General features: G+C 44.6%; 1 protein-coding gene across 1 annotated transcript; it reads right to left on the bottom strand.

The window, feature by feature from the left end:
* Positions 1-10,699: 10,699 nt before the first annotated feature.
* ASCL4 (achaete-scute family bHLH transcription factor 4) lies at positions 10,700-11,292 on the bottom strand. The gene has a single exon (XM_079775227.1). The coding sequence runs from the start codon at positions 11,192-11,194 to the stop codon at positions 10,703-10,705; it is 492 nt and encodes a 163-aa protein (XP_079631353.1). The 5' UTR covers positions 11,195-11,292; the 3' UTR covers positions 10,700-10,702.
* Positions 11,293-14,728: the final 3,436 nt, after the last annotated feature.

Raw genomic sequence — 14,728 nt, forward strand, 5'->3', positions numbered from 1 at the left:
TAAACAATTTTTAGAAGGATAATCTCATATACAAAGTATTTATGGTAGGTCATTTGCCAGCAGGCCACAGCAGGTTTCTCCTATCCTGGGTTCCTCTGCAAGGTGACCTTCCCCCATCAAGAGGTGGACCCTCCTTCTCAGCCTGCACTGGCCTTGTGACTTGCTTTGACCAAAAGAATGCAGACCCTGTGTGACTGAGGCTTTGACCTCCAAAGGCCTAGCAGCCTCCATTCTTTCCCTCTTGCTGCTCTGAGATAGATAATGAAAGAAGCCCCGACCTCCTTGGGGATGAAGGACCATAAAAAGACAGACCATCTTAGGCCATCGCAATTCTAATTATTTCTCTGATAATAAATCATGGCTGTTGTAAGTTTTGGAGTGGCTCATTACACAAATTAGAAAACCTAGCGTATTACTATTCCCTTCATTATACTTAATGTAATCAACATTAACTGTTGAACAGAAGTTTTCTCAGTATCAATAGAGTGGTTGTATTTATCTGCAAAGCTATCCCTGTCTTCCATTAGAGAATTGCTTTGCACATGGGTTAATAGTGATGATAGAACTTTCTAGTTTATAGAGATCTTATACCTATGTGGCCTCATTTCACCTTTACCGTAAGTAAGCCTGTGAGATGGAATAGGTGTTACTATCCTTAATTCTACAGATGAAGAAATAAGTTCAGAGAAGTCACGTCACTTGTCCAAGGAAACACATCCAGGAAGTGCTGAGGTCAGGACTGGAATCCAGGTCCTTTCTACTTTGTCCAAGGTACAGCTGAAGTCGTGCGCCTTCTGTCAGAACACTTCCTCTCCCTCAGATGTCAGACCAGAATTATATCAGGAAGTGTTCTCACGTTCCAAATCAACCTTGGTTCCTGTGCACCTAAATAGGTGTTGGGGGGAGGGGGGGAGGAGGGGGAGAGGTGGTCCCCAAAATAGCCAGGGCCCCAAATGTACTTTATTCTACTTGTCCCTCGTTTTGTTTGTTTTGGTTTTTCCTAGGTGGGTATTGAGCTGTAAGTCTTCAAATATGCTGTTAGGATTGAAAGTTATGTAGTCATTTGAATCTGCAAAGGGCTACTTCAGAACAGTCAAAGAAGAGATGGTGGTTGAAAATAGGGTGAAAAGTAATTGAATTGCAGAAGTCCTGGTTTTATTTTTCTTAGCCATGATCACCAACTGAAACATACATATTTATGCTTGTTTATTGACTCTTCCTAATATTAACCTTTTGCACTCGGATGTCGAGATTAAAATTACTCTTTGAATGTACCAATAATTTGAAATATAAAATAATCCAAATAAATAAGTTTGTATGAAAAGAAACTCCAGTTTTTTATTCTGCCGCGCTTTGTAAAATCTGGGGTATTTAAAAAATTAAATCCCGAGTAGAATAAAGGAATCGAGAAAAAAGCGAGTGCAAAGGGTTAAGCTCCATGTAGGCAGTAAGTACTTGCTGATTGATGAATGGATGGATGGACAGATGGATGGATGAAGACCAACCAGACACCGTTTGCTACCACCTGTGTGTGTGATAAGCTACTTCGCCTCTCTAAGCTTCAGTCTCCTCATCTTTAAAATAGAAGTGATATATAATACCTACCTCATAGGAATGTTGTGAAGATCAGATGAGAGTAGTACACTTAAGGGCCAGCCTGCCTTCTCGTCGGTCCTCAGAAAATGTTAGCTAATGGGAAATTTCTGCCATTAGAGGTGTTTTAAGAGAGAACAGATATACGTCTGCCCTCTATGGTTTAATCCTTCATTTCACTAAAACCCCCAGGGTTAAACCAGGTCATTTCCCAAGGCACTTTCTGGTCCTATGACTCTGAGATAGGATTCCTTCCCCAGAGATTTCCACTGTCAGAGAAATGAGACCTGTCTTCAGGAGTGGCCCCTTCAAGGCTTGCTCTGTAGGCAAAAACCAGTTTGGAGAGTTTTCTCTTTGGCTGCACCTCCTGCAGCATCTGCGGTTTCATTCTGGCCATGGTTAATGACAGCGAGTAACCCAACATGAAAAGGCCGCTGACAGGTTTTCACAAAAGGACGCAGCTAAATAGCTACGAAAGGATTAAAAAACAATCTCACCACCCAGACAGCCTGGGCATCAAACACACACATAACTCAGCGATAATAATCAAAGAGCTGGAAATAGTTCTATGGTTTCATGGACCAATAAAGAAAACATAAAGCAACTTTAGGCCCTCTGTCCTCTCCCAGCAGCCGGTCGGTCCGCCTGATGGGATGAAAGGGTTGGCAATGGCTGATAGGGCCTAGGGGTAGAGCCTGCCTTTTTAGCAATCACTCTGCAGGGAAGGATTCCATCCCTCAGCCCACATTTCCATCAAAAGTCATTCCCAGCGTGACACGTGGGCTTTTTACCCATTTCTGCAGATGACAATGATAACTTTGGGAGCTTTGAAGAAAACCTTTGTCTAGACAGAAACAGCTCAGAACGCTTTTGAAAATGCACCATCTGACACATCTTGGTTGGCGTGCTTATAGCTGAGTAACGCTGACTCATCCTGTGAAGTGCCTTTCCAGCCTGATAGGACTTTGCTCTCCAATTCAATGTAAGGCTTGTAGTACCTGGAGTCGGGAGGAGGACGGTTCAGCTCAATGGTCCAGGGTTCAAGTTATGCTACTGACAGATCAGAAACTGCTGACCATAGGAGCAGACTGGATCCAGATGAATGAAGGATGCCTCAATTCCACTCTCCTCCAAGCACTGTTCTTTCCTAGGTTATCCTGTTCTTCCCTTGCCCCCAGAAATTTCACAAAGGGAAGAAAAGAAGGTACTATTTTCTTTCTCTCCAGACCTTAATTCTTACTCTGCACTGGTTGCTCTGTTAAAGTTTTTCTATATGAGAAGAGTACATTTTTTTAGTCTCAGAAGCCACAGACAAAAGGAAATAAATTATTGATCATCTGTTATTTGCTGCCAGACTCTTAAGGAAGATGTACTGCATATGTTACTACTAGAGGCCCGGTGCACGAAATTCGTGCACAGGGAGTGGGGGGGGGGGGGGGCGGTGTGTGTCCCTCAGACCAGCCTGCACCCTCTCCAATCTGGGACATCCCTCTCACAATCCAGGACTGCTGGCTCCCAACTGCTTGCCTGCCTGCCTGCCTGATTGCCCCTAACCTCTTCTGCCTGCCAGTTTGATCACCCCCTAACCACTCCCCTGCCAGCCTGATCGACACCTAACCGCTCCCCTGCCGGCCCGATTGCCCCTAACTGCCCTCCCCTGCTGACCTGGTCACCCCCAACTGCCCTCCTCTGCAGGCCTGGTCCCCACAACTGCCCTCCCCTGCCGGCCTGGTCACCCCTGACTGCCCTCCCCTGCAGGCCTGGTCCCCCACAACTGCCCTCCCCTGTAGGCCTTGTCCCTCCCAACTGCCCTCCCTTGCAGGCCTTGTCCCTCCCAACTGTCCTCCCCTGCAGGCCTGATCACCCCCAACTGCCCTCCCTTGCAGGCCTGGTCCCTCCCAACTGCCCTCCCCTACCAGCCATCTTGTGTCCACATAGGGGTGGCCATCTTGTGTGTTGGAGTGATGGTCAATTTGCATATTACCTCTTTATTATATAGGATTATCATATAATGAACACTGTAGAACTTTCCAGAGTTAGCTATTATAATGAAACTATAAAATATAAATGAGTCAAATTTAAAATTGTGTCATCACAAAGGAGACTTGTGCCAACTTTTTAACCAAGTCATTAAAAACTGTTAACTCAATACTTTTGAAACCAGACATTACCTAAGGGACAATACTAAACCCATAGAGTCATACTTTTCATACAACCCTCTTCTCATTTCCTTCCTTCATCCATTTTTTAATCAGTTTGGTTTTTGTAGTTCTTTTTAAAAAAATTTTTTTCAATTACATGCCTGGCCAGTACATGCCTAGCCTGTGGTTGAACAGCAACCTATGAACCAGGAGGTTGAGGTTCAATTTGTGAACTTTATCCCCAGTAGGGGCCATACAACCCATCGATGATTCTTTCTCATCATTGATGTTTCTCTCTCTCTCTTCCTCTCCCTTCCACTATCTGAAATCAATAAAAACATATTTTTTTAAATAAATTTTTTCAATTACAGGTGAAAAGGGTGAAGGGATTGAGAAGTACAGATTGGTAGTTACAAAAGAGTCATGAGGTTATAAAAAGTACAGCATAGGGAATAGAGTCATAATATTGTAATAACTATGTCTGTATGTATGTATGTACTAACCTGGCAAGGTGGTACTGGCAATATCACGGGAACACTTTGTAAAGTATATGATTATCTGACCATTATTGCCATTATGAAACCTTACCTCTTCACCTTACCTCTGCTTTCTCATCCCACCCCTATTATGCTCTGACAAATGTCTCTAGTGATTTTTTTTTTCAGAGAAGGAGGGAGAGGGAAAGAGAGATAGAAACATCAATGATGAAAGAGAATCATTGATCAGCTGCCTCCTGCACGCCCCTCACTGGGCATGCGCCCCCACAACCCAGGCATGTGCCCTTGACCAGAATCAAACCCGGGCGGGACCCTTCATTCCATAGGCTGACGCTCTATCCACTGAGCCAAACCAGCTAGGGCTCTAGTGATTTTTAATGGCTAAATCCAATGGGTTCCTGTATGCTGTCACCTATGACACCATAGGATATTGTCAATCACTCCCTCCCTCCTTATAAAATGACATCCACACTCAATTGCCATGATCTCATACCAGCCAGGTTCTCCTCTAACTTCTTCATCCTCTTCAAAGACATTTCTTCTGCACTCCTTCCGTGTAGGCCCACCCCAGCTTTCTTCTCTTGTTCTCACCAACATTCTCCCTGGGAGATCTCACCTGTTCCTATTCCTCTCTGTATGTGTGTGGCTCTCAAGTCTACAGCTGTTCTTGACTTCCCTCCTGACCTCAACATCAGTATTTCCGACTGTTTATGGACTGGAATAGTAACCTGTCAGTATTTCAAACCCAGCACCTCCAAAATAAGACTTGTACCTTTTTAATCTGCTGCTCTTCCTGTGCTCCCTGTTTCATTGGATGGGGACCTAGTAGAGGTGTCTTTCACTTATCCCTCTCCCTCCTCACTCCTCCCCCTCTTCTGAGTTAGCAAGACCTATCAATGCTACTCCCACATGGCCTCCCAGTCCATCTCCTCCTTCCCATTCCCACTGCCATGCCGCAGGTTAGGCTCTCACTTCCTCTCTTCGTTATTGCAATATCCTATTGGCCTGCTGCTTCCTGCCACTAGAGTGATCCTCAACCACAATGCTAAACGGTTCACCCTCTTTCCAAACAAACAAAAAGTCGTTTTTTCAATAGTTCCCCATTGTCTAAAAAATAAAGTTCACGATTTTGTTTTTTAACCTGGCTTCCAATGCCTTCTAGAACCTTGTCTTAGCCATCCTATTACTCAGCTTCTCTCTAATCACAGTTCCTGCCTTTGAGACATCTCTGTTCCCCTTGGACCATCTGCCTGTAATTCTCATTCCGTTTTCACCCACCGATGCCACAACCCCAAAAGCTTTTCCTCCTAGTTCTCTACTCACTTAAAGCTGCTCTGTGTCCTCATACCATTTTTCATTTAGGACACCAGTTATACCACTTACACCTTTTTTCCTCATGTTGAGGCCAAAGGGGTGCATTTTTCCTCTAGATTGTAAGATACTTTTTTAAAAAAAAAACTTTTTTTTTTTATTGATTTCAGAGAAGAAGGGAGAGAGAGAAGCATCAATGAAGAGAAAGAATTATTGATTGGCTGCCTCCTGCACGTCCCACACTGGGGATAAAGCTCACAACCCAGACATGCATCCTGACTAGGAATTGAACTGTGAGCTTCTGGTTCATAGGTTGACGCTCAACCACTGAGCCACGCTGGCTGAGCAATTGTAAGATTCTTTAAATTCTATTCGACAAAAATTATGAAGCTTGTTTTTGGAAAAAAAAATAGGCATTATAACAGCAGCTAGAACTCAGAAAGAAAGCTGCAGCTCTGGGACTGGATCTTTCTAGTGGGAGAGAGGCTGCTGCTGTCCCATGTGCAGGAGGCAGGTATGTGGGCATTTGTCGCCCCGGGTCTAAGACTCTGTGCATGTCAGATGAAGGGCATTTTCTAGCTGGAAGGCCTAAAAGATGATGCAATCTAATATTCGCGTGTCCTAGCACAGGGGACCGAGAGCACAGAAGTTAGGGGTTCACCTCAGGTCATCAGGTCAGTGAGTGGCAGAGTAGGACCAAGCCCTAGGCCAGGGCACACACTGCCACACCCCAACACTGTCTCTCATTCTTTGCACACTCGGGTGGGGGTGGGGTGTCACAGCTATTAGGTTTATGAACCTCAGGGAATACTGTAAAAACAATTTATAGTCGTTGGATATGTCTGGACTGAGTGGCCAAAAATCAGGGAAGACCTTGAGGGCCATATAAATGTTTCTCCTTTCATGAATTCGTCATTTCCTTAAAACTCCCCTCTATGGCTTCTACATAGCTTGCTGGCAATTGATTGTGTCCACATCCGGTATTTTCACTGTAGCATCTTTGCCGTAGATATCTGCCACAAGCATTTTCACTGCAAACACTTGCACCACCTAAGGAACTGACCATAAGGCAATTTTGCCATAAAAAAAGGATAAAATCATGGAAAGTAAAAGAGGGACCTTAACAAGGACGTAACATTTTTTAAAGTTTATTGAGAAATACAAAATATTTGAATACATTAAAAAATGTGTGTAGATTCATGGTAACACTGTGCAGATAACTGATTTTACTTTGTGGATTGTATCTAAGCACTTGTCTTTGTTCTGTGGGAAATGTAGGTTCAACTCTGCACCCTCAGAGAGGGCCCTCAGTGTCTCTCCTCCCAATGTCATGGGTTTCAAAATAAGAAACCAAAAGAAGGAGGAGGAGAAGGTGGAGGAGGAGGAGGAGGAGGAGGATGGAGAAGAGGAGGAGGAGGAGAAAAGAAAGGAAAGAGGAGGAGGAGGAGGGGGAGGAGGAGGAGAAGAAGAAGAAGAAGAAGAAGAAGAAGAAGAAGAAGAAGAAGAAGAAGAAGAAGAAGAAGAAGAAGAAGAAGAAGAAGAAGAAGAAGAAACCAACTCTTGGGGCAAATCATCTTCATATATTTTAAGACCATCACCACCACCCTATCTGCTTATCACCGTCTAGGCCATTATGAGGCCTAGGTAAGATCTGTTTGTTTTTTGTTCATCCTCACCAGAGGATATTTTCTCCATTACTTTTCAGAGAGAGTGGGAAGGGAGAGAGAGAGAGAGAGAGAGAGAGACATCGATGTGAGAGAGACACATCTTCATCCTCTGGTTGGTTTCTGCACGCACCACAATCAGAGCCCTTGACTGGGAATCAAACCCAAGACCCTTTGGTGGGTGAGCAGATGCTCTAACCACTGGGCACGCTGGCCAGGACAAGATTTATATGTAATATAAAAATGGGAGTAACTGTGAAAACTTGTCAATGAAGAAATGAAACCAAACTGACAGCTAGCTTAAGTACATTAAGTCCACTGAACACAGTTGATTCGTCAATGCGGAAATGAAACCAAACAAACAAAAACCCAAACGGTCAACCAGTTACTTTATCTTTTATGCAGCAAGATCGCCTTATGGTCAACTAGTGATGTGGGCGAAAATGTCTGCAGCAAAAATGATTGTGTCAAGGATACTATGGTGAAAGTACCTAGAACCCATTTTCTTCCTTTTGAGAATCAAATGGTTCTATGGTTAATGAAGCATTCATTCACAGGAAAAGGGGAGACTGAACATTTTAAAAGGTCTCATTCCTGGAATGGTGCTCCTCCTGTAAGCCATCAGGAAGGTTCCAGAAAAACTGCCTGATTTTGTTTTTTCTCTAAAAATAGGTATATAATTGAGCTGGGATTTTATTTTTTCAAAAGGTTTCTCAAAATTATTGCCTTATTCTCAGTAGGCTTCAAACAAACCTCATTAAAAGTCTCTCAAGGCATTTTATCCAAAATAAAGTTCCCTTTAAAATTGACCTTCCTTCTCTTTATAAGTCATTTATCTCAGCAAAGGATATTTATTCACAGACTTTATACAACTATTTTAAAGAAGTAAAGAAAAAGTATTTCTTTTTCCCTGCAGTTAAAAAACAATCACATAGTCTGTGTAGATTAAACAAAATATACTCTTTTATTATTATTATTCCTACTTTAAAATTTTTTACTTATTGATTTGAGAGAGAAGCATTGATTTGTTGTTCCACTTATTTATGCATTCATTGGTTGATCCTTGTCTGTGCCCTGACTGGGGATCAAACCTGCAAACTTGGCATATCAGGACATGCTCTAACCAACTGAGCTCCCGACCAGGTTATTATTCCTACTTTAGAAAAGAGAGTAGAATAAAGGAGTGGACATTGTGATTACTGTCCCACTAAGACACCTAAAATAGTCTCTCAAGGTTTTTAACAACTTGGTTAATTTCCTCCAACTCACCTAGGAAGGCAGCATGAATGTTTTCCCTTTTCTTTTTTCCTAATTAGTAAATATATCTCAGTTAGGCTTGCTTCACTGAAGCCCCCATCCTATATATTAAAGAGCTAATATGCTAATTAGACTTAACAGCTGAATGTCCGGACGGAGCGGGGGAGGGGGGGCGGCTGTGAGGGCTGAAGCAAGAATGACCTTCCTGAATGACCAATGGGGGGAGGGCGGTGGGGGGGGGTGGCAGGGCCAGCTCCTAAGGAGCAGCAAGCTAGTTTCTGGTTGAATGTGCTCACCTCCCCCCGCCTCACCCCCCACCCCTACTCAGCCAGAAGCCGGGCTCATGGCAGGCGGACATCCCCCAAGGGGTCCCGGATTGCGAAAGGGCGCAGGCTGAGCTAAGGGACACAACCCCTGCCCAGTGCACGAATTTTGTGCACCAGGCCTCTAGTGTAGAATAACAACCTGCCTAAAGGCTAAAGTGGATATGTTATGGGAGTGTGTGAGATTAGAGAAAACAGCTCTTATATCCTGCTCATTCAAACTCAAGAGCTCCGCCCCTGTTCTTAGGGAAAAAGAAAGCTTGGTTGTGAATCATTGCACAGCATTTATCTGTGCAGCCGAAAACAACAGAATACCATTATACTCATCGTTATAAATATTCGTAATTACACTTTCTAACATGGATTCAGCATTCCACGGGCCAAGTAACATTAGCTGAGAGCAAGGGAAGGCATGATAAGGGAGACAGCAAGTTGGGCGTTGGGGTCAGACGGAGGTCGGACTGGACCTCAGCTCCACTAATGGCAGCAACACTGGTCTGGGCCAGGCAGGCAATCTCCTTGAGCTGCTTTTTTTTAACCACAAAATAGGAGTAATACCCACCTCAGAGATGTATGAAAATTAAATACAACCAAATGTAAAAGAAAAAAAAAAAAGCACACAGCCTAATTCCTGGCATGTGAAAGATGTTCACTGGCTATTAGCTTCCCTCAGTTGACACATCTGTAGAATGGGGGGGTAATACAACCTCCCTAATGAAGCCAGTGTGGGGGGGTCAAGTGAAACAACGCCCTGAACGGGCGCACCCTTGTCAGTTTCCTCTCCTTGTTTATTTCCTAGCCCCGCCCCCCACCCCCACACCAAAGCTACATATGAGGAAAGGGCAATTCAGCATATTAGAAAAGAACCGAGAGAGGAAGTTCATCTTATGTCAGTTTTTTTTTTAACTTATCTATGGTTTTATAATTGTTTCTCAGAGAGAAAAAAAATAAATGGCCAGAATTAAGTATTTTTAAGAGACTAGGAGCAAGCCGGAGGCACTCGATAATTGGGAGCCCTCGTTGTGATGCAAGTGTGAGACTGGACCCACCCCAGTCCATCCCGTTCAACCATCTAAGCATTTACTTTAAACAAACAAACAAAGTCACCGTGTCACTTCAAGTTAACCAACAGTTGACTAAGAAAGACAAGAGCGATGCAAAGGAAAGGGGGAAAAAAACAACTGAGAGGAAAAGTAAGTTTTCACACAGATCTGAGTTCTCTTCCAAAAAGATCATTGACACTAACATGTTATCTGCTGAATCCTATGGGGTTTCCAAAAATGCCCCTTTTTTGATGAAGCAGGAAATATCAAGTCGACACCGCCTTCTCCAGCGCCGCGGTTCACCCGTTCTGTCAACAGCACAGACTGGCCCGCAGCGCCCTGGCCCCGCGTTCTCGGGTGTCAGCTCCCCGTCACCTTCACCGGAGCAAGGCACGGCGCCGCCGCCGAATGTAATTCCTAAGGGAAGGAATGCAGGAAAACGTTCCTCTCGTCTTAAAAACGGTCCTTTATTTACATTTGGAAAGTTCTTCTTTGGTTAAGGTTGGATTTGTTGCAATATTTACGTACATGATTGACCCACACCAGTGACGGAGGGAAACCCCCACTGTTACTGCCCTTTGGGTTTGCAGAATGAGGGGCTCCGAATCCGGTACCGTTTGCACGTGACAAGTACAGAAGTTTCCTTCAGCAAGCACCTTGACGTGGGAGGCACAAAGCCAACAAAAGGGGGAGGAGGGCATCCAACCAGAAGGTCAGAATATCTTTTTCCCTTTAAAGCACTAATTTCTTTTTTTCTAAGATTTTTTTTTTTCCCCTGGAGGAGAAACCAGATTAAAAACGCAACCACCTTCGGAGATGAACCTTAGACCAGACGGCAAAGGCGCCGGGGTCCAGGCGGGGGTCCCGGGCTCGCTAGCTGCCCCCTTCCTCGGGCTCGCTGCAGGGCGAAGGCGCGGACGAGGCCTTGGACTCGCCGTCGCTGTTGCACTCAGACCTGCGCGGGGGGCCGGCCGGGCCCTCCTGGCCCCGCGCGTGGCGCTCCAGCAGCTCCTGCAGGTGCTTGATGTAGCCGATGGCGGCGCGGAGCGTCTCCACCTTGCTCAGGCGCTTGCCCGCCAGCTCCCGGGGCAGGTGGTCTCGGAGGCGCGCGTAGCCCTCGTTCACGCAGCGCACCCGCTGCCGCTCGCGCTCGTTGCGCTTGCGGAGGAAGGCGGGCTCGAAGGCGCCGTCCAGCGGCAGGGGCAGGTAGGGCCGTCTCGGGGCGCAGCACGCGGCGTCCAGGTGCAAGGAGACCCTGAAGGGGTCCCGCAGAGGGAGGCGGGGCAGGGTCTCGGGCAGGCTCAGGGGCCCCGGGTGGAGGGGGTACGGCAAGGTCAGCAGTCCGGCCGATTTACGTTTCTCCATCACTCGCCAAAAAGCCAACAAACAGACCAATCAAGAAATTAATGTCTCGGCAGAAAACGAGGCTGCAGATCTTCAAAGCGGAGAGGATGGTCCATTCAGACCGCCTGGCCCAGAAGGTCTGTTTGGGGGGAAGTTTCTGAGTCCCGAAGCTCAGTTCCAGAACGCGCTGCCGGGAAACTTTGCATGGTTCCCGTCAAGTCGGTGCACTCCTCGATCTCTTTATAACGTTCCAGACGGAGGTGCCAGGCAAAGATTTAGGACCCCTAATCCACACTTCAAACCTCGTCTTCCTCTCTGATCTTCTTCTTTCAAAAAGATAACAAAAGGGGTTCCTCTGCTCGGTCCCCCCCAGCCTGGAAATGTGAGCGCACACCAAACAGAGTAATCTTCCGAAGCCACCTGAGGTTTGCAATTACTGTAATCCACTGAGCTGGGTCTTCAAGAGCCGAGGAATCCTCGAGGATTCACGAGGGCTCCTCCCAGGAACCAACAGGCCTCCTGGCGGCGGAGCGAAACTCCACCGGAGGCTTTCGCCTTGAAAATCAAAACTTGAACTGCCCTTTGTGGTTTCCGGCGTCCAGGGCTAATGGAAAGGGCTTTTAGACTGTTTGCAAACTTGCACTTGCTCTTTCATTTTGGGGGAGGTGGAGGGAAGACCTCATCAAAAGAAAGACTGCTCCCTTGTGGTTATAAAATGTGTCAAATCCTGGAGGACCCCGGCGGGGAAGGCTTGGGGGTTTTCTTCTCCAAAACCAAGTCTTTAAAATACCCAATCAGACAGTGTTTGAAGGGGACAGGAATTGAAATAATACTTTAGCAACACTAACCTATCAGGCTCCCCGATGGCGAACGCAGGGTGCTCTGTGTAGCTGGTACTTTTCAGGAGCACATCAAAAGCCCGAGCGGTAACAAACACTCCTCGCCAGAGTTCCATCTCACCGTGCTTACTGTAAACACAGTTTAAACACTGCTTTCCGACCTCTTCTAATCCCACCCAGGATATAAGGACATCAGCTTTCCATAGTGTAAAGAGTATATTTCTATTGTATTCTTTTTGTCTTAAAAGAGAGAGAGAGAGAGAGAGAGAGGCAATTTATTGTCCCCCTTGGGGGCAGGAAAGCAACATTTGAAAGGTGAAGAGCCCCAATTCCAAGGAGGAAAGGATGAAGGCTTTGAAGACTTTTTAACACACAACCAAAAAAAAGCGAATAATTAATCCACCCGTGATGGTGAAGGGCTTTGAAGATGAAAGTGTCATTAAAAATCCAACTGTACGGGTTAATGTCAAAGAATGTGTTATCACACCGAAAAATCAGATTTCCTGTTCTGCAAACCAGCACATTAAAGGCAGCTTCAGCTTTAAAAGTCCAACTTAAAAACAAGAGAGGCAAAAACCCCCTACATTTACCATCAGACTTTCTGCCTATTCCTTGGGAGCCAAGGTGTCGCCCTAACATGTTTTTTTGTGTGTGTGTTTTTTTTTTTTTGACAAGTCCTTCGTTTCCCTGTTTACTCTAAATGATCTGCCCCAAGCAACTGGAAAAACACTTCCATCAAGGCACATAATATAGAAATAATTATTCCTTTCAGGCATAAGTTAGTCACATTTGAAAAAGCGTAACTCCCTATGAGGCTTGTTCCGGCAAACAAGCTAATATGTCATCTTAATTTCTCAGTAGAGTTAGACCTGGAAAAGGCCCTTCCTATTGGGAGAAAAGCCCACCTGAGAGGCCCACCTAGATGATTAGACCACAAGGTGCTTTTTTTTTTCTTTTCTTTCTTTTTTCTTTTTTTTTTTTTTTTGTCATGTTAAAGATATTGGCCTTTATTCTAAGAATGACAGAAAATAAGTGGAGTATTTTGAGCAGGGAGGTGATGGAGTAAAATTTGTTTTTCAAACCGATCACTATCTGCAGAGTGGAGGATAGATTTGGAGGGTGGGGAGCAAAGGAGAGAACAGTTGAAAGGTATTTTTCATCCTCAGATTGGCAGGAATGAAAAAGGGTGCTAACATCCAGGGCAGGCAAAGATTTGGGGGAGGGGCAGAAGCATACACTGCGACAAGCTTTTGGGAAAATAAGTATTGAAATTAATAGTGCGCATCACATATCCTTTGACCCAGAGATCCCTACAATTTGTCCAAAAATAAATGCACCAATATGGATTTCTACGTACATTAATATCTATTGCAACATTGTTTGTAGTGGATTTTAAAAAAGAAAAAAGGAAACAGCCTGAATGTCCGCCAATAGAAAAAGAGCTAAACGTTCTAGAATACTAGGCTATTATTAAAGGTAATGAATTAGATCTATATGTGAGAACTTGTAAATGGGTTCATAATGTGTTAAGTGAAAAGGAGAAATTGCAGAGTAACATATCCAGCTTGAAGTCAGAACAAACTATTCTACACCACACATATGTCTTTATATGTATTTGTGTGAGCACAGAAAATGAAGTGGAAAGACAAACACTGAATTTATAAAAGCGTGGCATTGGGGATAGCATGTTTATTTTTCTTCATGAATCTCTCTACTGTTGAACTCATCACCAAAGAACACATTACTTCTGTATTTTTTAATCTAATGAAGTTTAAAATAATAAGAGAATGTAAAGTAAACTTAAAGGACACCCTAATCTGACCCAAACCACCAGGTTTATTATGACAATTTACAGCTCGTGAACCAGGTTTCCCGGCTCTATAAATACCTATAGGACTAAGGTCCACCTCTCCCCTACCACCCCACTAATACTATAATCTAAAACTGCCAGATCCTAATCCTGTAGTGGTCTTTTGTAGGGTCCAAGTGATGTATGATGTATCTACACGGTCACAAAGAATGCTGATGAGAGTTTTTCTTATGCTTTTTGAAGGCATAAATGCATTGGAAATAATGTATTTTCCAGTGAGAAGCATTGTTTTACTCACAAGATGTGAAGGTGGGGAGTGGGGGAGGCCTCCTTCTTCAAGACAAAAGAGACAAAAAGAGGAGGTTCTGACTCCCAATCACTCTCCAGTCAGTTTTGACCCGGATAAATGTTCTCTGCAACTTTAAAGATGTCTCCCACAAGACTGGCTAGATTGAGTAACAAGGATGCTAAACCTCCAATGACACTGGGACTAGGCTTGTGTTATAAAGGGGGAATGCAGGTCACTAAAAATCAGGTTCAAAGCCCTGGCTGGGTAGTTCAGTTGGTTAGAGTGTCATCCAATACGCCAAGGTTTCAGGTTCGCTCTCTGGTCAGGGCACATACAAGAAACAGCCAATGAATGCATAAATAAGTGAAACAACAAATTGATCTCTTCTCTCTCTCTCCTCTCTCTCTCTCTCTCTCTCTCTCTCTCTCTCTCTCTCTCCCTCTCCTCCCCCTTTCTCTCTCTCTCTAAAAAAAAAAAAAGGCCAGGTTCAGTACATTTAAAGGCATCTCTAAGGTCAAGGAAAACTTCCACCCCTAAAACTCAGACAGGTCCTTCGTCACTTGCTTGAAACATGGGAGGTGAAGAGACTTTGCTCCACTGTGAAATGCCTGATAGCA

This window comes from Cnephaeus nilssonii (genome assembly GCF_951640355.1).
Source record: "Cnephaeus nilssonii genome assembly, chromosome: 6".
Lineage (NCBI taxonomy): Eukaryota > Metazoa > Chordata > Mammalia > Chiroptera > Vespertilionidae > Cnephaeus > Cnephaeus nilssonii.

Bases quoted from the DNA above. Each gene is read 5' to 3' on its own strand.
- ASCL4 (XM_079775227.1), bottom strand. From the start codon at position 11,194: ATGGAGAAACGTAAATCGGCCGGACTGCTGACCTTGCCGTACCCCCTC.